The 25907-nt window shown below is 42.2% G+C and overlaps 1 protein-coding gene across 2 annotated transcripts in view; it reads right to left on the reverse strand.

Annotated features, from left to right (window-relative positions):
- The window catches only part of LOC117742716 (seizure protein 6 homolog), an 83238-nt gene that overhangs the window by 14065 nt on the left and 43266 nt on the right, over positions 1-25907 (reverse strand). For both annotated transcript variants that reach the window (XM_034550307.1, XM_034550308.1), the window contains exons 3-9: positions 25510-25631; positions 13085-13277; positions 5134-5319; positions 4216-4384; positions 3529-3695; positions 3212-3406; positions 2216-2354 (exon numbers count right to left, since the gene is read on the reverse strand). In XM_034550307.1, coding sequence (XP_034406198.1) covers positions 2216-2354; positions 3212-3406; positions 3529-3695; positions 4216-4384; positions 5134-5319; positions 13085-13277; positions 25510-25631 — 1171 coding nt within the window. The remainder of the gene's footprint in view (positions 1-2215; positions 2355-3211; positions 3407-3528; positions 3696-4215; positions 4385-5133; positions 5320-13084; positions 13278-25509; positions 25632-25907) is intronic.

Consider the following 25907-nt stretch of genomic DNA (forward strand, 5'->3'; position numbering starts at 1 on the left):
AGCTCCCATCCACGAGAGCCTTTTGTCACTTACACACACACACAGAGCGCATGTACACAAAACACACGTCGTTGACCTAGCCTTTCAAGAATGCTATTCTCGAGATGAGCGGATCGGACATGAGGGTAATGGGAGGGTCTGCGAGGATCAGACAGCTGTGGGTTCCTACTGCCATGGAGGCCATGCATGACCAACCTTGAGATAAACTAAAGCTGGCCACAGCACCATTAATTTCCAGCGAACGGCCTCATGGGGGCTCGGATTAAAACAAATATTGGGCTGGTGCAATTTAAAAACAGATCTCTGGAAAAAAAAATCAGTTTACCTCAAATCAATCTGCGAGGGGGGGGGGGGATTCCCTCTAACCCAAGGTGCACTGGTTGACATTAATCATAAATCCTAATCTCCAACTAAAGAACAGGGAGGCAAGCAAGGTCACATGAAGGTCATGTGTGGTATTTTGACGTATTATTGCTATCCTCTGATGCTGTTTTTCCCTTCTGCTCTGCGTATCATATTTGAGTGATGGCTCATATCTCTGTTCCTAAAAGCCGAAAGATAATGTTTGGGGCATTATGTGGATTGTAACCACGCAGCAGGATACAACCTGAGCCCGTACAAAAACCATCCACACTTCCTCTGCTGACTCTTGAATATTGAATATACGACTCTGAATATTGGCGTGCAATACAAAGTTCCCTGATTATAATCTGCTGTCAACATGATGCATTTAATGTTATCCCAATGTTTATTCATTGGAATGATGAGATCAGCACAATTCCTAATGTTTTCAGTGAAAGACATGTACCAATGGTTCATCCAGGCTGATACTGGCATGAGTCAAGAAAGCACAATGTAAGTTCAATAATGGACTGTGACCACTTCCCTCTGGGCAGAAGCTGCACTAACCCAGGAAATACGTACTCTTGTCCAGTGTCTTAACAAGTCAATGGTTAGTAGAATACTTCAAATAGTATTTCATTGCCCCCTAAAAACACATTGTTGCTCCACCACAAAGATGAGTGTCTATTCGATGCAGGTTTGCAAATATTGCCCGGGACGTTTTCATATATGCCCATTCACTTATTTTGATGTATTCATCTTGTGAAAAACAAATTGGGTAATAAAAAAATTGTTAAATATAGCAAGTTTTTTGTAACTATTATTGTACTGCTCAAAGTAACTAGAAAATGGCAAAACAGAAATATTGTTTTTTATTTACATTATTCAATTTTCTTCTCGCTGGTCTACCAGTGTAGTGAATTGCTTGCACAGCATCCAGAGCCCATGTCGTACTTAAACCTTGCAATTTCATTACATGCTCAGGAAAATACCAAGAATGAATGAAATAATACGGAAAGCCAAACATACAAACTAAAGGATGCAAGAGCTTGTATACATTGATACCACAATGACCAAAACATTAACAACTGCCTCAGTTTGAGATGTGTCAGTTGTCTCTTTTTTTCCTTCTTTTTAATCTCTTTGCGCTCTATAGGGTGCAAGTGCTTCAGGCAATGATGCACAAATCACTTATGATGTAGTTGTTGTGCTTCCTACAGGATGCATGTTTGTGGAAATATTGTTGGGATCACAAGGAAGGCAAATGGATGAATGCATACTTGATAAGACAAGTATGCATTTTTTTTATAAAGATACCTTTAGTGTAACATGAAGAAAGGAATGTGATATTTTAAACCTAATTTAACAGCAATAACGTTTATTAGATGGGGCACTCATGTCCACCCAGAATGATGGGTGAAGCAGAAACGAGTGTGAATGTGTCTATTTCAACGTCTGGGTGCCTTTTTTTGAATTGCAGTGGGGAAGGCTGTACTGTATAAGTGGCTCAGAGTAGTTCACTGCCAGAGCATATTCATTTCAAAGCCAACTCTGAGACAGACACCAGGGAAGTGGGAGCAGGGAAGCTTACTGGCTAATCTGGTCAGAGAGTGAGCTGGAAGCAACACAGAATTCTTAATGTAGCGGATGATGAAGAAAAAAAATCTAATTAGTGACGGCAACCGCAGAAACACGTTCCCCATGTGCGTGTCATAGTGTTTCTGTGTGAGTGAGAGAATAGATGAGGAAGAAGCTTTGGCGTGCGAGAGTTTATGGCCGGAGATGGAGTGTTTGCCATCTCGAGGGCAATCTGACCTCCTCCTCTGACCTCCCTGTGTGATTTCTAGTCCGACACCTGAGTGCAGTCTCTTACACTTGGATGTCAAGCATGATCCTCTTGTCCTCTTCCACATGGATACCCCAGATGCAGTCCTGCCCTTTGTCGTAGGCCTCAGGCCAATTAGGAGACAGCACCACGCCGGCCGAGTCTGTGATCTCCCCGCTGCACACAGCTGCAATGCACAAAAACACCTCAGATTGACACAGAGAAACAAATGCCTGCATTCTCACAGATTTCAAGACACAGAAAATGTTGATTGCAATCATATTAACTAAATATCAAATCCCGCAATTTGTAGTGTGCCAACAACACGGTGACAACAAACTCAATGGTGATACACAAACTGCTATGTGACTTCAAAAGGATGGAAACATAGTCATAGTGCTTAATAAAGCACATCTAAAATGGAGTGCACGGCCTCCTTTACCTGAACCTTGTGAAACTGCATACTGTCATGAAAGCGCTTGATGATCATGACCCAGAAGGAGCTGAAATTATATTTCCTCATATCTAGCTTTACAGAAGAGCTTTTCGATTTCCCTGTGTGGCAGAAGGACCATGTAGGCAACAAAGAGCGAGAGTAAGGTCAATGTGTGTGTGTGTGTGTGTGTGTGTGTGTGTGTGGGAAGAGTATGAGAGAGAAGGAGAAGGGCTCAGGGGTAGCTATTATGGTGCAGTGTGGTAGTGTTCATCTTAGGCCAACTATTGTATGCCTTTTTTTAATCTTAAGCACTACCAAAGTCTGCCCTGCAAGCATACATATCAAAGTAAATCAATGGTACAATTTTAAGAGGAAATGTATCGTGGATCAGAGGAAAGCAGCTTAGGAACCCAAGGTTAACTGCCAGTGGTCTTTTTAATATTTGGATAAAAAGACTTCACTCTCTCCTGCAATGATCAAGCGGAGAAGGGAGGCATCGGGTCCTCAGGTCACTCACATCTTAAATTCTGCTGCAGTGGCAGCACATTATTTGTGAAAAGATTTCACATCGAGCAATTACTGCAGCGGATGAAGTCTTGTTGACTCACCCCTGCAAGCCGGCTCGGTCTCATTCCACTGTGGGTTTTGTGCGTCAACGCACTCGATCACGACGGAGCCTTGCTCCAGCGTGTAGCCGGGGTCACACGAGAACTCAACCACTGCACCCACGCCGTAGCTGGAGTCGCTGCCGCTGAAGTTGCCGTACTTGACAAAGGGCTCGTAGCACACACCTTTCGCAAAAGCTGGGGACCAAAAAAACACACACACACACACACACACACACACACAGACCCAGCATTAGACCCAAGTGACAAGGTGTTGATTGTTGTGAGGAAACTCAAGCAATCTGCGACATGAAACCTGCCTTCGTATCTGATCGCTGCACCAGTGGAAGTGACGGTCCCATCCGTGGTGAACTCTATGAACAGGTAACGTCCGGTACTGAGCACACCCTCATTGGGCAAATACTCGACCTCATAGGAGTCGTACACAGGAGGAGAGTCTATGTTGTTGCCATTCTTAATCAGCAGCCTGAAAGAAAACACACACACATACACAGAGAGAGAAGGAAGAAAGTTTAAAATAGACGTAAGTGAGCCTTGAAAGGTAAGAGAAGCATTCAAAAATGAAGTTCCTAGCTATCCGGTAGCTGCTCGGTGTTCCAGTTGTGGCTGTAATAACTTTGTGATAACATTCTCCACCACTCGGTAATGAGGTGAATGGCCATGTGTGAAGATAGCCATGTGGATCAGTAGTCGCTGGAGGAAAATGTAATGCAATTGCGGTTTCCTACCACTTGCTACCCTGTGCAGTCCCTCCAATTTATTCACTTGATAGAACATTGTTCAAGGATTATAATGATAAAAGGTCCCTTAGAATTCATCTGTCGTTCCCTAAAGATTTTGGTTATTTATAGCCTGGATCCAGAGGCATACTGTGTTTCAGAATTAGTTTAAAGCTCCGTGCCATTACCTGAAGACACACACAACATTCACACACTACACACTCTCTCTCTCAAACGTGCAATTGATTTTTTTTTTTCATACACCACCTGTCATCATCTTCTGCCAGAGCCACCTTCTCAAAGTGAATGTGGAGCCGGTGGCCTTCAGGGGCCTCCAGGACCCAGTGGCACGTCAGATTGTTGCTGTAGTTGCCAGGGAAACCGGGAGAGATGATACGACCATAGGTGGCATTTTTCATCATCCCCCCACAGGATGCTACATGAGAAGACAGTGAGAGAAAAGAGGAAGGAGACAAAGAGTTGGAGGGTAGGAATATGAGAACGATAATGACACCAACTGTGGTAGGAGGGGGTGTTTGGAGTAAAGTCCATGTCTCAGGGTAGATTGCATCAATATCCAGTGGATTGTGGCCGGACTACACTAGGGGGCTCACCTGGGTCTCAGAGTGTGTGGCTGTGTGTGATGGACGTGTAAAGAAAGAGCGCAAAAAAGCAGCAGTAACACTATCGGTCCAGAGCAGCTGCAGGCGCAGAAAGCGGTTGGAGCTGGCAGATGAGCATTCACCAGCAGGAGAAGGATGGTCGTGCAGCCCAGATCTAATTAAGGCAGCCGAGTCCAACGTCCTTGTTTTTGCCCCGTCTCCAAAGAATAGCTCCCCGCGCTGCTAATCACATGCAAACACACTCATTTGGTCTCGGAGTGTAACTAATTGAGTCGATAGGAGACAACCTAGTGAAAACGTTCATTAATCAAAATCACCTGAGAGGAAAGCTAAGGAGAGGAGGCGCGTATAATACACCTCGCATTTTTTAAGTTTCATTTTTTATTTGCATGTTTCAATTGTAGAAACATGCTTCTGTTGGATTCTGAAAAAAATGTGGACTCGTCAAAAAGAAGGAAAGAAAACGTTTGGATGAATGTATTTAGGAATGTTTTGTTGTGTTTCAGTTCAATGTGTTTCTTCCTCACTGCTCCTCGTGTCAATGAGCTTCTTTGTGTCTTACCCACGCATCGGGGCTCCTTCCCACTCCAGTAAGGTGTGGTTGCATTGCGACAGGTGAGCATTTTGGGGCCTTGCAGCTTGTAGCCGGTGAAACAGCGAAAGTCGGCTTCTCCGCCCGGGTGCAGGTGCGTCACGGAAACCTCTCCACTCGCCGGCTCTTTGGGGAAGGCACAGCTCAGCACAAAGGCTGGAGAGGAAAGAAAGTCCCAAATGAAAAGAGTTAAATAATAAATGCAGTATGAGTAAAAACGTGTTTTCATGTGACATTTCTGGCAACACTGTGGCCTGTAATGGGCCTAAACGTCTTCTAAACGGAAATGCATTATTCGATAAGCACTGTATGAATGAATATTCAGTGACTTACTATGGAGGAGGATAAATGTGCTAATGTGGTTCGAAAAAAAAGAAATTGTAAAAGAGCCCAGCTCTGGAAGTGGAAATAACTTCATGTATGTTCATTCTGGTGATGAAACGCTTCTTCCAGAGACCTGCTAGGTCTGACTTTTATCACAAATGTTAAATATTCTACCAGCGTCCCCGAAGCCTGAGGGAGATTTTTAATGTAAAAATGACATTCATTCCGCACAGAAGTCCAATTCTGGCCAAAACAAACGGCCTACAATGTTAACTGGCTGCACAACATAATCTTCTGTGTCCTGCATTGTGTACTGTAATATGTTGAATTGTTGACCACGTTGTCTCCCCTCCAAAACACTTTTCTAATATGCATTTCTGTGTCTCTCTCTCTCTCTCACAAACACACACACACACACACACACACACACACACATACACATACACACAAACAAACAAACAACCACCAACTTTGTTTTATAAGCACCCCCAGCTGCTTATTAATTGCAGTTTACCAGTTCATGCAGTATGCAAATGTTCAGAGACATGTTTGCAGCACTCCAGTAATTAACATCACCGTGTGGTGCGGTGGAGAGCCGCAAATACTCTGACAAATGGAATGGTTGCTGATCAGTTGAACATCACGGGGCCGTAATGTGATAGCTGGAAGAGGAATTGCCTCTGCGGTGGTTGTCAAAGAGTCGTGATTCCAGCGGGGTAAGATCAATGTTCCTGGACTTGCTTTGCATTGTTGTCCCGTGCTTGTTTTTGAATAAACGGTGTAGGATGGGATGGAGTTCGCATGGATAATGGAGTGAGGTAATGGAAGCTATTAAACAGGCATCTCTTCCTGTCTAATGGCCGCACTGTTCTACCTCATTAGGGTAGGTACTTTAATGACCAGACTAAAAGTTTTAAACTTCTGGCAACGTGTGAATGACAAAAAAAAAGCAACCTAATTGGACCCAATTTGGCTTGTGTGACAATCGCACTGCGATTGTGCACCGGGCACAATTACAGAAACATTTTTAGAAGCCGCAACTTTACTGAAACTTTACAAGATGCATGTCGTGTTGGAGCCCACGAAAGCCCCGCGAAGCATTTAATAGGAGCTAATACGAGCAGGAGAAAAACAATAAGCAAAAGAGCATCGTGAAAGACCTGTCTGCGCTGAAATTGTACTTATAATATTCGGGCACAGGCTATGTAGTGTAAACACCTTATTCTACTCATGGTAATATGATTAATGTTGTTTGTTGTTTACAGAATTGAGACACAGACTGCAGCAATTTACAGCTGCATAGTTGAAGGGTTGTTTGGTGTAAGCCCGTCTATAGAAATTGACTTTAGGTGTTACCTGTTTCAGTTTATTTCTTACATCCAGTTATTTTTTGTAATTAATTTGGACATCACATAACTATATCACTGCAATATGCACTGGCATGAATCAAATAAGTAGAAATTGCAACATCCTATTAGTGTTTGCTTATGTTTACTAAGGATATGAAAAGTAGAAACATGGTTTGGCTGCTGGTGCTGGTGGTTTTAAAACATACCTGACCCAATCTAAACTGCCCCGATGAACCAGCACCAACTGTTCAACGATTCAGACACGGAGTCTACGGCGAAACAACATCATACATTTTGAGCTTGAGGGGCGGCCACGAGGCGAAAGAGAAAGCGTGCGCTTGATAGGAGCACGCATGAATGCTGTCATACATTCAAGGTCTTTGCATGCAGATATGCAGAGCTGGTGGGAATGAGAGATTAGCCACTCGTGGATATGAAGGCCTTTCATTCCAGATGGAAATGAAAACTCTATAGTGTTTTTTTTCTAGCTTTACCTTGAAGCTTAACTGGATATGCATAGATGTTATTCTATCAATCTTTGAACTTGAACTCGAGGGAAAACAGCCCTAAATGCATAATGGCCATAACGGTTTGTAAAGCGGCCCCCACCTATTGTGTTTTTAATCTACCGACTTTGGTTATTCTTTCACACTGGTTTCCATCACAATGAAAGACGCCTTTCTTTTGCACTGAATCAGTGAGCCAGTGCAGCCGCTGGGTCATCCATTCAATTCATAGTTTATCACTAGCTCCAATGAAGCTAGTTATTGCCATTATCGTAGCAGCATTTACATCCCTATTGAGCATGCAGCGGGAGAGCCGGAGGCAAAACATTGTGGAGCCAATTCCCGAAGTATTAAAATACGTGCCGGCCCCCATTCCAGGAGATGCGGTGCTGGGCCATAAAGTCTGATTGTTTTGCCATTACAAATAATAGATCCACGGCGCAGACAGCCAGGAAGATTAGCTGATGGTACTGTAGGGCCACGGGAAACAGATGCGTCTTTAGTTATTGTTTCCTTGTAGAGGGGAGGACATAGTCACAACGGTGATATGCACACCTTTCAGTTTCCTTTCAGTTTCCCTGTATGGACGAGCATTTCTGCTAACTGATTTAAATCAAACGATAAGGTGTCCCGGTGGAGAAACTTTGTTGTGATAACGATCCCCCCCCCCCCACCGCCTCTGCGTTCCCGTGTATCTCTCAAAATGACACGGTTTTAGATGAAGGGGGGCAGCACAGGTCAGAAAAAGAGACGTACTGACAAACACTGTCTTTTAGATGTGGTACTTGCCACGACAGCAACGCTGGTATTGTTTTCACCTTGTGAGCCAATGGGCCGCTCTCTTTACGCCCCTGTACCGATTTGTTGTCGTGGCTGGTTTGATCCCATCGCAGGATGGTCTCTACTTTAATATAGCTTTAAAGTGTCCATGAAAGAATGAGAACGAGGGAAAAAATAGCTTAAAGCCTCTGGGATATAAATGGCACAGTTTGGAGTTAGAATGTTTTTTTAATTTTTTTTTTATGTTTAGCTTGTCATAACCAATACATCATCATCAGGGAATCTGGACATGAGCTAAATGTTTTGTCTGTTGTTTTTTTAACTATTAAACTATATTTTTTGTCATTTCTCAGTGCTTATTCGCAGGAGTTCAAGAGGAACACATCCTGTCGCGCTTTCTTTCTTTCTCTCCCTCTTATCTGTGCATGAGCGATGGATTTGTCCTGGCTTCTTTGAATATAAAGTATTTCTGTTCAGATTGCTTCCTGCCCTTTCTCACCTTCCTCTAAATTCAAGTTGTTGTTTTTGTCAACAAATATGGAAGCCTGAATCTGTTTTTACGATTCAATAATTGGTGACGGTTTCTTCAGCCCTCAGTCAAAGGTTGCACGGGAAATCATTTAAAGGAAGGAAACACTTGGTGCATTCACTCACACACTCCTCGCATTAATGAGCTTTATTCCGCAGCATGAACATTTTTCATTTGCCATTCGGATGCTGCTCCTCAACCAATAATGGACAAATATGGTTGACCAGGGAACAGATGAGGTGAGGAAGCCGGTGAAACTAAGTTATCCACCGTATGTGGCCAGACAAATAAATTGTATTTAAATGTAGGCCTAATAAGATATTTTACGTGTCATCTGAATCCCCTCAGGTGGAGCGCTGGAATGACGTCAAACTTGACAAGGTGAGGGCAGGAGATAATGAAACAGAAACAATGGAATGCAGTGTCGATTGTTATGGTTAATGGCAGTGTATTTGGGGAATATTATTCACAATGTGTTACGTCAACATTTCGAGAGTAAAAGGCTTTTTTCGAGGAGAGAAAATCCTGCGCTGATGAGTAGTCATCTCTGGTCAGTTGTTGTGGTTTTGTTGTTGTTGCAGTCCTGCAATTAGCAGGTGACTTGTGGGAGAGTGTGACTCACTGTATCCAAACCTCATGTCCCGGCTGTGCACCCAAGCATTACCTTTTACAGAAAGATCGATAGTGTTGTCTCCCGGAAAGTGATTCAGTTGTAGAAAGCCAGACCATCGTTCTGCCATGATATGGTCTATTGATATTTATGTGGTTGGTTTTAAAACTCGATTTTAATGGTCATTTACTCAATAAAGGCTATTAAAGAGAAACAACTTTGGACCCGAGGCATCTCATCAATGCTACGGAGAAGTTTTGGCAAATTGGCGGATCACTGTCAGTGGCAGAGGTCCAATAATTCCTCTAAAGCATCACTGCCACTGGTAATGCCATCGATTGTGATCTTTATACTAAAGTCCTGAATTGACAAATCAAGCTAGCCAAGAGATGTTAAGAGGTCAGAGACGATGGCAATCATTTAGAAAACTAAATACTGTGGGTCGGTGGTGAGTAGGTACGTCTTTCAATCAGGGGGTTGGCGGTTCAATCCCCGCCCTAGTCGATGTGTCCTTGAGCAAGACACTTAACCCTGAATTGCTCCCTGTAGCTGTGTCTACGGTGTATGAATGTTACATGATTGTAAGTCGCTTTGGAAAAAAGCGTCAGCTAAATGTAATGTAAATAAATAGTTGCGGTTAGAAGAAACTTCTTAATTGGGAGTTAGATTGGCATTGGGTGTTGACGTTTGCATATGCAGTAACATTTAATTATTACTACCCACAATGCCTTAAACTTTTTTTGGCTCATTTACTGGTTGAATTCTTCTTTTTGCCAAAGAATACTTTTGCCTGCCAGCACTTTCGGAGTGATTTAATTTCCCTGCACATTCGACTGCCTCACACTTTCGGGTGAAATATCCTCAACATGCTCATGCTGTAAAACTGCAGTCAATTGTAATTTGCCAAAACAATAGGAATTTGTCCCAATATGTTTATATTGATACCACTTCCTATGCAATAATTGCAACTCGGACGGCTCATTCATAATTATTCTTGTCATTAATAAATAAATGAATAAATATTGTCTGCATGCATGGAAATGGATAGATGAATATGGATCGTGTGCAAAAAGGGTATACCCTCAGGATGCATTACATGTAACACATGTTTCATTTATGGTTCTTTGTTATTCGCATGCATTCTTTTTTTCATATATATTTTAGCTGCAGTGGCTGTCTCCGGACATCATAGAGGAATGGACAATGGATGTGCTATGTAGAGCTATATGCCTGTGTATTAAGGGAAAAAATACAGATGAAGATGTTCTCCTCATGTCCCACACCCCTATTTCCCACTCCATAAATCTGAATGGTCAAACACACCTATAATCATGTTCCAAGTGTCAGGCTCACTGCTGATGTTATAGAGGCATCCATCAATCTGTCATCGCAGGCAGAGCCAACGCTGTAGCAGATATTAATTACCCTGAGCCCAGATCCATCTCTCCACAGTTCTGTCTCTTTCGCCACGCTTGTCCAATCACATTTCTCACAGCTTATTAGAAAGGACAAGGTGAAACTCTGCTAATCAAGGAGAGGAACACACATTGAAATATCTTCTTCCCATCCAATATGTCTCAACTTATTCTGGAAATCTGATTATTTCATCTATTCATATCAGAGTAACACAATTTCTACCATCGAAATTTCAAAGCAAATAGGTTTATTGGTGGAAGGCTAACGTGCAGGGTTTTTATATGCCACTATTGCAACAATTACAATACAGAAAGCTGTCTGTGAGAAAGGGTTTTATCGGATCATAAGAATTGATATCATTAAGCGCTGAGGAATATAGTAGCGCCAGACACAACTGGATCTATCTGTGAAATTATTTAGAGGCGCTGTGTTAACTTGACTTCATGGTTACTTCCAGGGCTATTGAACCCTTGCTATTATAAAGTATTATAAAGTTACTTTTTTATTCATTTTTCTCTATCCTTCTCTACTTGGAAAAACCTGCACATTATTGTAGTCACAGTTACTCATATATGAATATTCACATGACACAAAAAATGCATATTCCCCTAACAAAAAAGAACTATAGATATTAAAATCATAACATCTTTTACAAGTGTCTTGTGTTATGCCTGTATATTTTTGTTTTGCACTTTTGTCTAAATAATGTGTCACACTGGTTTGAACCACGTCACCCTGACAACATTAAAAAAAGTAAAACAATATTGTGGTGCCCTAAGCCAGACATCCCCTGAGAGAATTGATCCTTTCAAAGTCCAATAATGTAATGATATGCACGTTTATTTTCTTGATATGGTCTATTGTGAATGGGTACTGGTTTACATGGTTTACATTTAAATTAGTATAGAAAGCTATGTTTTAATGGAGTGCGTTTTAGACGGCTGACATTCTATGGGCAAACATTTGTTTACTTTGTCTCCTTAGATTACCTTGAATGCAATCCAGGGTACAGATGATCACAGCTTGTATCACTAGATATTTTTCTTGAACTGATAAACAAGCACATGAGTGGTGTGGACGGCGCACAATATCCTGGAGAATATTGCACACAATACTGAATAAGATCTATACTGAAACGCAAAGAGGGCAAGTGGAGAAGAAAAGTGCACCTACTGACAGTGTCTTTCAACTGTTTGTCCCCATCTGTCCCCATCAATGCAGAACCCTGTGTGATCTGCACCGACCCCTCGCTGTCATCATTCAGCCTGACCACACATAGCAATATTCACACATCCAACAGCGACGGGCTGATTTATCTCACGTCAGCGCCACGGTTTTGATGGGCGCTTTCATTTTTTCCGAGCTGATGAAAGTGCCACGGTAATGTGGTGGAATGAATGTTTTGTCCAACAGCTTACACCATCAACTCAAATCGATGGGGCATGTAATTGCTGGCCACTTTGTGTGATTGCTAAGATAAACAGACATTGTTGCGCACATGGAAGATCAATGTCACCCACACAAAACAAGCAAGAGAACGGGAGGAAGTTACGGGCCCTCATATTCACTGACAACGCAACCCTCTTATGTAGTTACTATTTCATCACGTTTAATAAGTCATTCTGCATAAAGATAGGGCGCAATTAAGTCCCGCCCACACAGGCGACAACAATTCATCGCTCATTGACTTTGTAATGCGAGATAGTGCCTATCTTACGTTTGCTAGCATACAGAGAAATGCCTTAAAGCTGCTTTCTGGTGGGATGCACTACCGACAGGGCAAAGAACCCCAAACTAAGTTTATGTAAGCTGCCGCACCATAAAACTGAGGATGCAGGCAATAAGAGGCAATTCTTTCTGCATCAGCAGAAGGAATTGGGAAAACTGAAGGATTCACGTTTACAGCAAGCATTTTGTCCTAATGTCAGTTTTTGGCTAACTATATTTCTGCAAGTTAAGCTAAAAATATTTTTGACAGTGTGCAACTTGTGGTGTAATGTCGATAAATCAAGTGCCTTCGCTAACTACAGGAGCTTGCTGACAGCTAACTTCATCTGGTAGACATGAGGTGCTAAAATAATCATTTTTCATACTGAAAACCAAGGTTCTGTCTCTATGGTTTCAATCTCTGCAAAGGCCAATGAAATAAAATGCTCACAAAGCTATTGCATGTGTTAAATCCAATGGCAAGCAATCCTCCCTCAGTCTGTACACATCCGTGGGTCATTTGAATTTTGAATTGTTTTGTGGTATGACCAAATGCAAATAATACTGACTGAGAGCTGTTTTTCCCAATATGACAGTACAACCTTGTACGTGAATCCATTGTGAACAGTGCTAAGCTGATCACTACGTAGTTGGACACAGTTTGAATAAACAACACACTGTAGCTACGGTACTGGCTCACCTTGGTAATGCAGCAGGAGAGATCCAAAGTTGTGCTGTTGGACACTACGAAATCGGATGGAGATCTGATTGCTCCAGCTGCGCAGTACGAGGCCCCTCATCAAGACTGACCCATTGGCGAGGATGAAGGGTTCCCGGCCACCCGTGTCCTCCACTGTTACCTGCTCTCCCTCCAGCGAACTCACATTTAGCACCTAAACAAAACACAAAAGGACACCGGCATTCAATGCTGCACTTCTGTGCATCTCACCCTTTGCAACGGGTCTTTGTAGAGTAACACTTGGCGCAGCGTATTGTATCCGGAGCACATTTATTTCCATCCGCTGGAGTCGTAGACCTTTAACTCCAATACAAGAAATCAAATCGCATGCTAAGTGTTGACTTACAAGGTCTCATTTCACACCAGATGTGATCTTAATTCGGCGTCCCCCGCTGTTGTGTTTCCATAAAGCCAAATTTAGTCTAATGATGTTGCTCTGAAAAATGGGTCACTTGCTGTGTTACTTTGCTCAGTTGTCTACCAACACAGTTGCACGGGGATCTGTTTGCTTTAGTCTTTTTTGTTAACCTGTCAACACCTTTTCTGAGTAATTGTTGGATCTGTGGTTATTGCACTCATGGTTTGTTGCATGATTGACTCATCCTCTTTCAGTGTTTTCCTTGTGCCCGTAAGCCACTCCGACAGCAGTGCTTTATGTCTTCAACAGGTTTGAACAGCATCTGCAGCTAAATCTGGTGAAGGAACCTCGGGAGGATTGCATGTAGTTAAACTGTCTGGATAACGAAGCACTGACACATTTTGGAGCAACATCTTGATGCATTCCCCCGCATAACTACAAAAGAGGCATGCTAATCCAACAGCAGGTCATGGTCATTATTCTGAGAGATAAAAAAAACCAAAAACACATTTAGTGTGTTTGCAGAAGAGGGATTACAGACTTCACCTACTTCCAAGGTGCATGGACAAGGCAAACAGTCTGCATTTGTGTTTGCATTGCAGTTTTAAATAGATTGACAGACTTTTATTAAAGCCAATCCAGGTTTAAATCACTTTACCGAGTTCAAATCATTTCGAAATTCTTTATTCTTTATTCACCGGAAAAGCTAATTTAACCACATCTAGTTCAAGCTCTAAGTGAGAATCATAACATGTTTCGAAAGCTGAAGCTGTCATGGGTAGATGGCTCAGGTATACCATGAGGCAGAAAAAGGGTTGCCCTCCATAGGCCCATGTCCCTGAGGTAATATGTGTGCAGGAGTGTTAGTGCAACAGCCTGGAAAAGCTGAGACAGTGGGCAGGCTGAGCACATTGCACGGCGGCAGCAGCGAAATGAATTTGGCCAGGTTGGCTAACTGTCACTCAGTCGAGGGAGAGCTGACAATGAACGCAGAGAGGCTAATGGACACTCTGAGAGTGAGCTTAGAGGTGACTTCTTCCCGAATGATCCATGAGGTCAGCCACTTTGATTGATTTGATTTTTATCACAACCAGAATTAAACACTCTGGAGGTTTTCCGACCAACTGACAACACAGAGCGCAAACACTAGATCAAAGTAGCAGATATGTGCATGCATGTGTGAGTGTGTGTGTATGTAGGTGTGTGTGTGTGTTACAGAATCCCCTCTGTATGTTTTTAATATAAAAAACGTTTTAAACAATCGTGTCACAGAGTAATAAAGGAATGCCACATGCTTTCACAATCCCTGTTTCTCAAGGACAACTGCAATGACAAAGCCTTTGGCACAGTTCTTTTTGCCCCCACTTCTGCCTTCGTGCCTCTGAGTTAATATGGAGGGTTTGGATGTTGTGCAAATCAGGTTACTCCTGTATACTTGCTCATCTTATAATTTCATAGCTCACCCCACAGCACAGCACAGTCATTCTCTTTCTATTTCACATCTATTCTCGCATATTCAAGGGGTGAGATGATGGCGAAGATAATTTTTCATTTTCAAGGAACTAGAAGGAAAAGGTTGTACTTTGTTAATTTTATTAAAAAAATGTAAGCAAGGATGAATATTTTTATTGTCATCCGGTTGTCTGGTTGTATTTATTGTGGATTCAGAAAGTTAAAAGATTAGAGCCTATTATTCCCGTAATCTCTGAAACGCAGTCTCAAACTATTATTCCGTTATGTGTTTCTGTTTCTGTTGCCATTGTGTAAAGCTGGCGACACAATGAGAGATGGCTGATATTCCACCATGGCTCATAAATATTTCAGTCAACCATCTCTCAAAAAAAAAATCTGGCTGTAAATCAAATGTCCCTCTTGTTAAAGCCCTCTGTGCAACTGGGGGAAAACCTCTTATCCTTCCTCAATCTCCTTCCCCTCCCCCCACTTGCCGCCGATCCAATTTTATTATCAATCTTGTTGCCTTAATGATATCAGAGGCTGGATATCCCAACATTTCACAAAATGTTAACATTATAGAATGAATTGACAACAGTTAATTGGACAAGCAATTTCTACCAATCCCATCAACAGCCAACTAGGCTGCCAGTCAAAACACAATAAGCAGATTGCTAGGAATCGCAGTGTTATTTTGGTCCATTCATGATTTTGCATTGATTGTCTCCTACTGACGCAAAATTGTAAATGTTGTACAGCATGAACTGCTTGTCATGTACTTTATGTTGGTATCTGTCAGAGCTTCCTTCACTGATTCACTGCTTACATTATAACTGGCACCAAAACATATAGCCACTTTATGTTTGCTCTCTGTTCTTCAATGATTGTCAAAATTGTACTGCTGGTTTTGAAATAATTCCATTTATTTGTTCCACGTACATGCAGTCTGTGATTCCCTGACTCCTTACATGCCTTGGTGTCGCCTTAGATCCATGGATGGGATTCCTAGTAATCAAGGATGAGGCCTTTTGCAGAAAAAGTCCCTGGACATTGGATCAGCCATTGAGATTAGACAGGATACATCTTAATTACACATCTTTTTTCCTCTCATGACAACAACTGAATAGTTAATGTTTCACCTGATGGTGTCTGAGTCCACTTTATCATAATGTGATTACAGCATATGGTTTCAGTTCGTCTGTATCTATTGGTTTTCATTTAAATTCAGTTGTATTTCTCTTCTTTTCTTTCCTTCTGTTTCACGACAACACTTTTTCTTTTTCAAGTAGTTGAACTCAGCGATTAAAAGTTACATTTTTTTATTTTTTTATTGTTGTTGGTTTTCATTGTTTCTTTGTATGCACCCTGATATTGCAACAAGTTAAAATCATATCCAGTGAGGTCAAACAGGTTGTAGTTCTGTGACCTCTTGGTGTACATATACCTGGGAGGCTCATGAAGGACAGGTGAGCAGATAGGGAACAGGGAGCAGTTGGACTGATAGCCCCAGAGGGCCGTATCGTCTGTCATCCACCCTGGGACCTGTCAGAGCAGCCAGCAACAGCTGTCCTGCCTCAATTATGAATCATTGGCCATGTCAAGAGACATCACACCACCTTATCTTCACCAGAGCTGGAGCCAGATGCCCAGGGGGGCTTCTTTCTCACTGTCTCACTCTTTGTGTGTGTGTGTGTGTGTGTGTGTGTGTGTGTGTGTGTGTGTGTGTGTGTGTGTGTGTGTGTGTGTGTGTGTGTGTGTGTGTGTGTGTGTGTGTGTGTGTGTGTGTGTGTGTGTGTGTGTGTGCACGTATCTACACACACAAGCATGTTCCTCTGGACGGTAATGAGAGCAGGCTTATTGTAACTCCAGTTGGAATCTCTGCCTCAGCAGACACATTTGTGGGACCGGGGATTTGGCTGACCAAGCACACTTCTTGCACCAGCAACATTATCAGAGGATGCCATCTAAACATTGTGCTCCTCCATTTTGAGGATTGTGTTGAGAGAAGAGAGAATGTCTGTTTTGTGTTTTTCTTCTTTTTTTTTAATCCAAGTTACTAAAGGAAGGCTTTAAACAATGCATAGAACGTAAGACTGTCCTCCAAGTGCTCTTTCAAATACCAGTCGTTGACCCTCCAGCCTTTTCTATTCTCCCAACTCTTCCAGTAAAATGTTTCCTGAACACAATCGAAATGAGAGCACCAGAGGAGAGAGATGACCCTCTCTCCTCTGGCCACCGTTTTTTTCAATCAAACCACTATAATGAACAGGCCACCTTGCACGGCCACAACTGCACTCAGAATACAAAGCATCTCCAAAATAAAGGCTTCAAAAGAAGCAAAATGTTGGCTTGAGTCAATACCTCGATCTTGGTGTTGTTGCCATGATCTTTGTCGAACACAGGTAGCTTCCAGGGTGCTGTAGTGTTAAACAATGTGGGTGAGCAGAGGTAAAGATTATCACATCCAAACAGAAAACAAGATGGCACGGCTTTTAATCTGTTACTATAGATTCATTGCTGGTATCTAACAGTCCATAAGAGAGAAACTAAGGAAGGTGGAACCTGTAGCCTATTTGGCTGGACTGTGTTTAGTTTGTGCTAAATTGTGGACAAATTGTTACGGGTATAGTTCAATTCAATTCAATTCAATTCAGTTCAGTTCATTTTGTATAGCCCAATATCACAAATTACAAATTTGCCCCAGAGGGCTTTACAATCTGTACACATACGACATCCCTGTCCCAGGACCTCACATCAGATCAGGAAAAACTCCCCAAAAATAACCTTTCACAGGGAAAAAAGTGAAGAAACCTTCAGGAGAGCAACAGAGGAGGATCCCTCTCCCCGGATGGACAGAAGCAATAGATGTCATGTGTACAGAATAGTCATTGGTGGTGCATCAAAAATGTGAATTCATGAAAACTTGATGTTTATCTGCCATTTTTAGTTAATCCAATTTGTTCTTACAGTTTACTGAAGTATGGCTTCGTATAGCTATGTTTTGAGTCAAATTACTCAGGAATGCTTTAATCTAATAAATTCAACAAAATAAACATATTTTCATACATTTGATGTTCTGGATTACTCTAATAATCTAAAGTGTTATTGTCTTAGTCACCATAAAGTGCACAGGCAATAGTTTGCAGAAGTGCTATGTAAACAGAACACAGTGATGCACATTACTAACTCTACTTCTTCCCCGGAGTCTTTGTGCCTTCTCGCCTCATGGGACCATTGGACCTGGTTGTGTCTGAAGCTGGTCCTGGCTCCTGGGTCCTACCTCCTTGCCCCTGCTTCCTGCATCCTGCCCCTGGCCTGGCCTCCTTCCCAATGGCCCTGCCTACTTCTCTGTGCCTCATACTTCAAGGGCTGGGCTTCATTGGTCCGGTCTCTTTCGTGATGCCTCATGCCTGGTGGGTCGGCCTCCTGCCTCCTGCCTCCTGCCTCCTGCCTCCTGCCTCCTGCCTCCTGCCTCCTGCCATGGCCCTGCTGATGCCCCCCCCCCCCCCCCCCCCCCCCCCTCCTCCTTCTGTTTCATGGATTGTTTATGTGTGGATCATGGTCTATGCCTACTATTAATTATTCATTATTTATGTCATAATTATTAAATGTGTTGTAACTCTGTAACACTGTTCATCTGTACACATGACATCTATTGCTTCTGTCCATCCAGGGAGAGGGATCCTCTGTTGCTCTCTTGAAGGTTTCTATTTTTTGGGAGTTTTTCCTGATCCGATGTGAGGTCAAAGGTCAGGGATGTCATATGTGTACAGATTGTAAAGCCCTCTGAGGCAAATTTGTAATTTGTGATTTTGGGCTATATAAAATAAACTGAATTTAACACACACAGGGGGAGAGCTTTATACCAACTATAACTTTATAAATCCAATACGTGTTTGCTGCTATATTAATGTTCTGAATTTGGATTTAGTACTTTGGACCTAGGCTGCATCCCATGACAATTATGAATATGCCCACAGCCTCAAACATAAGATAACTTTCCTATTTCAGCTTCCAGATGTCATAACAAAGACTATGCATCAAACTGTGTCAACAGCAACAACAACCTTGTACGTATTGAAGGAAGAGGATCAGAAAAAGTGCGTTCAGGAGCAACACTGGCCGTTGTTGTTAAGCACATTTGGCTAAATAATGGGGAAACTGCAACGCTGTAACGGCCGACGGTGTAACGTCATTACTCAGTAACTTCATCACTCACACAGAGAATCAGTGACAGACTTTAATGCTCACAGGGCCGGCCTTGCTTTGCTGCAGCCCAGCCCAACAAATATGTATCATGCAATTAAGGAGTTACTGTCTAAAAGAAAACAAGAAAATGAAGGGCGAGAAAAATGTATCTTGGTGCTTTTGAAATAAACAATCTGTCAAATAAATTGGCCTTTTTACAGATGGCATGTACTCTTCATTCACTCTTTTATTAATTCATCCATAAGCACACATATGAGTTAACTGTCCACAGAGGCGGGCTCTCGCTGATAATTTAATGTTGAAAACATCTGGCGGTGCTCTGCAATGAACATTTACACTGACTCACAGGAGCCATTGCTGATGCAGTAATGAGCAGTATGTAATCAAAATGATCTCCCTATACATGGAAATTAAATGACCCTGCTGCCGGGGGCAATAAATCAACAGCCATTGGACTCACAGCTGTAGTGTCATCATTACTCTGGCTGATGCAGGGGAGTGCACTGGTAGACTACCTCATCGCCCCGTATATCTAAGGCTCACATTTGAATAATCTTAGTACACCACCAGTTGTTTTTTTTGTGTATTTCCTGATGAATTCATACAAAAAGAATTCCTCCAGTGTTCATTATATAGAACACATTATCTTAATTGAACATTCACCTCTATACACACAACAGCCAAGACCATTTCCTGTTTGCCCTGCTGTCTAAAACAATGGATCCTTACCAATCAGCTCAATGTTAATGAGGATGTGACAGAGCTGCTGGTTGAATACAATCCTAGCTTGCTCATCGTCAGTAATGTCACATTTTGCAAACCAGTCGCCAGAAAAAGGAAAAACTGATAATCCTGCACACCACGGATAAAACCAACCTTGACATTTCTGAACCGAAAATATGTTTCAAATGAACATTTCTAGATGGTGTATTTCAACACATTAGAGTGTTGTGGCAGTCTTGGGATTTTGACATTGCAATCTAAATTACGTTTAGTTTTAGGCAACAAAACTACTAAAGATCATGATTTGGGTCAAGTACATAACCTTTAGTTTCACACAGGATGGGAACGCTGGTCTCTGAGGTGAAAGTCCCATGTTTGACCCCCACAATCACCTCCCTACAAGGACTTAAGCCATGATTATACTCACAATCAACATTAAACACTGACAGATGCTGACACTGTGTTGTGTAGTTCTGCGTAGTAGTGCTATTTAAACTGTCGGCTGAGAGGATACATTCCACACTACTGCTTGTAGCATAGTGACCATTAGAACGAGAAATGTATCGTGATGTAAAAAAAATAAATTAAAAAAAAACATCATCCAGGAGAAAATGTGTTCCCTAAAAAATTATCGACAATGCAGTTTAATGATAAGCCTCCACCATAAAGTGGCCATCCTCTCAAATATGATCACCTTCCCTCCAGAAGCTCACAGTAAGGTAGACGTGAAGCCCCTCATTTGAAACACGTTCATGACGTGAGACTCGTGCACTCTGATGAATCAGTCTCACTCACCGAGGTGCCTCTTTGGGCCTAGACATCCCCGTTTATTTGCTGCCGTGTGCATTTTTTTGCATAGATTTAAATTCATGCGTTCCTAATTACGCCTCGTATTTTCGAGACATACATCTTCACTCTCCCAGCCTCATCATGACACTGAGAGAGTTCGCGAGAACGTCGTTTTCTGGCAGACAGAGTTTTCCCTCTTTGACAGCTAGCTGGGTGGAGGAGCAATTAGTGTCACCTGAAAGCATTCCTCCCGGGATGACTGGGCCCCATGAAAACTCATCTCAGAAAGGCCTTGGCACCCTAAAAAGCTCATCAAGATCAAACTGGCCTTCTTTATGTTCTCCCTTACTCCCCCAAGGCACAACATGATGAAGGCTTCCCTCTGCCTCATCTCAAGTTGATTAAAGGCAGCGAGCCCGCCTTGGCCTCCATTACTCAGTCAGACTCAGTTTCTCTGCGACACATCTGCCACGTGTTGCGTCGTTTGTGTTGCTGGGGAGTCAGAGAATGGCCAAATCATGGGCATCACCTTGTTAAAACAACGTTTAGTATGCAAGATGCAAGGAGGGAGGATTACAAGCATCGACATAGGGCTATTTTAAAGGGGAAACGTTTTTTTTTTCATTTGATGAGGGCACTGGCGGTGACTGAACACCAACAAAACAAATGTAATCCTCCCCCTCCCCCTTATCAGCCCCACTCGGGCCAGGGTCAATGCCATGTGCAATTTCTTCTTTTGTAAGAAAAACTGGAATTAAAATGGGAGTGCAAGGATCAATACAGCAATTCACCCAGCACAGAGAGGAGGCTGTGTGTCAAGTATTTCTGCTGCTTATTAACATGGCTATTGATTAGAGTCAGAGGAGCGTGGTCGCAGAAGCAGCATCAAATACCAATCGTTAACCCTCAAGTCGGCCTTGGCTATAAACACTTGGCATGCATAACATCTCCATCTTTGAAGGGGCATTTCACTGGTGATCCACCTCGACCGTGTTGTTCCCCCCACACTCAAATGTTACTCATTAGCACATTCAGCCTTGAGCTTATTAGATGTTCGGTTCTTACGTTTTATTTAGTCTCACTTGGAAACTTCTGAAACAATATTCACTCATTTGAGGATGAAAAACTTGGAAGCTATAATTTACCCCACTGAGACTTGAGGCGTTTGTTTGATATGCATGAGCTTCAATTAAAGAAACAAACAAAGACATGTTGTGTTCTCTTTCACTTGGTGGTCACTTGCTGTTTAAACCAACACAATCAAGAAGATGAAATAAAAAGGTATTTATATGAAAAATAAGCTAGAGCGGTGTAAATGTGTTGCTGTGTCCTGTTTAATTTCATCCCCAGGTTCACCACCGGAGCTGAAACTGATTGAGACAGGGGAGAGGAACTGGATAGATAGAAGAACTGATAAATGAGAGCAGGGTGGAAATAGGAAAAAAAAAGGGGTGAAAGAATTGGGAGAGGAATGGAGAAGAGCGGAAAAAAAATGAGATATACAGTATTGACCTCAAAATCCTCCCTCGGCAGCTTTTTAAATGATGCTCGTTTTAAACCTGTGAGAAAATGGAAACACTCCCTCAATCAGCCTTTGTGGCAACGGGAGAAATTGGTCATGTCTCCGCTCGTAACACCTGGAATGTATCTCTCGGTCCTCCCCAACACAATACATTCTCTTCCAGCGAGAGGCCACCATGAAACAGGGCTGGAACAACCTGTGCAGAACCTCGAATGGTAACTCCATGAGACCCAGGAAGGTAGATCAGTGAGCGGAGGAGACGAAGAAACCGGAGTGGAACAGATGGCCTGGAAAAAGCTGATAGTTAGCTAACCCACCGGATTTACCTGATCAAATAGAAAAAGCTGCAGAACAGATTTTAAGTACTTTAATAGCACAGCACAGTTCTGGAAAGCCTCCATCTGTCCTTTACTAAAAACGTATTGAAAAAGGCACTGCGGAGACAGATATAGAGGACAGGAATATGTGCTCAAGATATCGGCAAAAAAAAAAGAAAGAATAAATAATACATTTTCACGTGTGACACGGCTGTTTTGACCTGATAGAAAGCCTTCCATATCACAGTTGCTCGCTTTTTAACCCGGCTTTAACATTATTGCTAAATTTGATCTTATAGCTTGGAATGTCAGACAAAAAAAATCTATATCTCAACATTTAACATTATATAATTCACACTCCACCCGTTCAAACATCCTGCGCATTTCTATAAATATATTTAAATCATGTGCAGTGTACACTAAAGTGCAATGCCTAGATATTTGTATTTTACTTCATCTCCGGGGGTTGAAAGTTGGTGGTGCATCAGCCACTTAATATTTGAGCAATTATTCTGCAAATAAATTGTAACACGGCCAGAATCACCAGCTGGAGCAATGCATTATGTGCTGTTAGATGTGGCCGAGGGGTTGTAGAGCCAGGCTGAGGGCAGGAACTTCTCCTGATACATTTTTCATCCTCTCTCCTCTGCAAGCTGCCAGACTGCTGAAAAGAGTATTGACTAAGCACAGAAGAAAGGTCTGGTCTAGGTCTATGTGATTCCTGATGGGAATCAGAAGGTTCTCTGAGTGCCTATATTATGTTTTACCAAACCATACATCAACAGAAATATTTATCATACAGTCGCCTCATCTGTCCTTCAGAGTTTTTACTCCATCAGATTTAATTCATTTGCCCTTGCAAACTGCTGGTATGTCTGCTATAATGACTCCCTTCCATAGTGGAGGCAGGCTGCCAAAACAAGAATGTTTGGCTCCTAATGCTTAGTGCTCGACACGTTAAATGCTATCCAAACCAAAGTGACTTTTAAGATATATATTTCTGATGCTTAGTGCTCGACACGTTAAATGCTATCCAAACCAAAGTGACTTTTAAGATATATATTTCTGATGCTTAGTGCTCGACACGTTAAATGCTATCCAAACCAAAGTGAATTTTAAGATATATATTTATGTGTTTCTACAAAAATCTATCTGCCAAAAAACAGCAAACTGAGCATGATCTCGCCAGAGAAGAGGAGACTCCGTGATCCCTCCAGAGATCGACAGACAAGCTCGTCAGAAAAGTGGAAGCAATCCGTTTAGTCGCTTCAACAATAGTTCATTACTTCTCTCTTTTCTTATTGGACACTATGATTTTAAAGGATTAGTGTCTCAAATTACACGTGTGAAACATCTAAACTGTTTAATTATTCTATTTGGCATATTTTTTGTTGCTTGTTGCCATTGAAAAAAAAAGTGCTGCTCCGTAAATAATCTGTTTTTAGTCACATTATCTTTACAATAACGATACTTTACAATAACGACAACAAATTTAAGAAAGAAGAACTAATTAATACCTGTCGTTTATTTCTTGCTGGTGCAATAGTCAATATTGCAAAATTTTAAAATTTTAAAAAACTGGCCTGTTTGTTTATATATAGATACCTGTGTGTGTGTGTGTGTGTGTGTGTGTGTGTGTGTGATAAATTCTATCAAATTCAATGAGACAACAGCTGCATGTTTGTCCATTTATTTCTGCAGCAGGTGAGTGTGGAGTAAAAACTGTTTCCGTGCACACTGCTCCTCCGCAAGTCTACTTTATAATCTCTTCTATTCCTATAAAACCGTGGGACCTGGATAGCCTCCAGGCAAAGGAGCTTCACTCAGTGCTGATGAGATGGTATGACATACACTTGACTTAAATTTCTCTCTTTCCATTTTCATTCGCGAAGAACAAAGAGGCCATGGCTCGTCATTCTCATCAGTCGCATCAGGCAGTTGTGTGTGTGTGTGTGTGTGTGTGTGTGTGTGTGTAGTTTTCCATGAGATCACTATCGGTTCAGCTGTAGGCCGGAGGGAGACTGTGGCCCCATCTGTTCACATGGTGGTGCTGAAACACACGGCTCCCTGCTGTTTCTTTGTCAGGCCTGGTACAGTCGATGTGTGAGGATAACATGTCTATAAGTTCCCTTCCCTTGCTGTTTGGATTCACTAGAGAGGACGTTGAAGTTGAGATCTAATACATCAAATGTGATGAAATGCAAATGATACAAGATTTACTTGTTTTACCCAGAAGAAGCTTTCAGAGAAAAACTTATACAAACATATACTATGTCAGCACTTATCTTAGCCCACCAGAGGCAGCGAGACAAAGCTCACACATTTTAGAGTCTCCGGTGGTAAATGAGGCGTTTGAGAAATTGCAAATGCCTGGGAACACACGCACTGACAGTTAATTTGTATAACCTTTTTGTGAAAAGACTTGCCAAGAGACACACCCCATCTGTTGTGCCCCCATCTACCCACTCAGCCCAGCAATGTGTTGCCGTCTATGTCCGTAAACCCACACAAGACCAGCAGATACTGTAACAGCCAGGATACTATACTCTTCACTCTTTGAAAGGAGCCTTATATTATTTTTTTGCAACATTATTTTACTTTCAGACACCCAAGTCTGCAGTTCCTCTCAGCTCTACTGAGTTTATAGCATCTTTCAGCTCATTGTTTTGGTCAAGGATCACGGCTCTTACTAATTCCAGATGCAGGCAGCAGTTTTTAGGAACTAAATATCTGATAAACCTACTGTACCCTAACTGCCCAGCATGAAATATAAACTAAATGAGCAAATAGCTAGTGAACGTATTGAGTCTGGTTATTCCTTCCTGGTGGAGACTAAAAACAGCTGAAAGGTTAGTAACTAGTTTGTTTTTGGCACTTTTGACATATACATCAATATACTAATTTTGGTTTAAAGATGCAATTTCAAACTTTTAAGATGTGATCAGTTGCACCAGGCACGCACCAGTTTATGAATTGCTAATAAGGGCCAACATCACAGTGAGCCTTTTGCACTGACCTGAACCTCAATGCCATATCCCAGGTAGACCGTAACCAGGTAGTTACACTCCGCTCCAGAGTCAAGCTGCTGCAGGATTTCGATGTTGCCCTCGGGGTCAGTGAAATTCAGGCTGCATGGCTCTGTGGGAGACAGTAAAAAGACAAGTGATTCCCTTTTTCCCGGACCACTGATCTCTCTGACAGCACACCTGTGTCACCGTGGCCCCATAACCCTCTAACTATCTATGTCCTCCCTGACACTGCTCATCTGGGCCGTCAGCCCTCGGTGGCCAGAGGAGAGGACAAGCAGGACACATCAGGGAAAATCAGATTGTTTCTGACACATGAGAGACTCTGTTATCCCCGCTGGTGAGATGAATAGCGGTGTGCAGCATGCGAAATGAACACCGGCGATGT

Source organism: Cyclopterus lumpus, chromosome 14 (genome assembly GCF_009769545.1).
Source record: "Cyclopterus lumpus isolate fCycLum1 chromosome 14, fCycLum1.pri, whole genome shotgun sequence".
Lineage (NCBI taxonomy): Eukaryota > Metazoa > Chordata > Actinopteri > Perciformes > Cyclopteridae > Cyclopterus > Cyclopterus lumpus.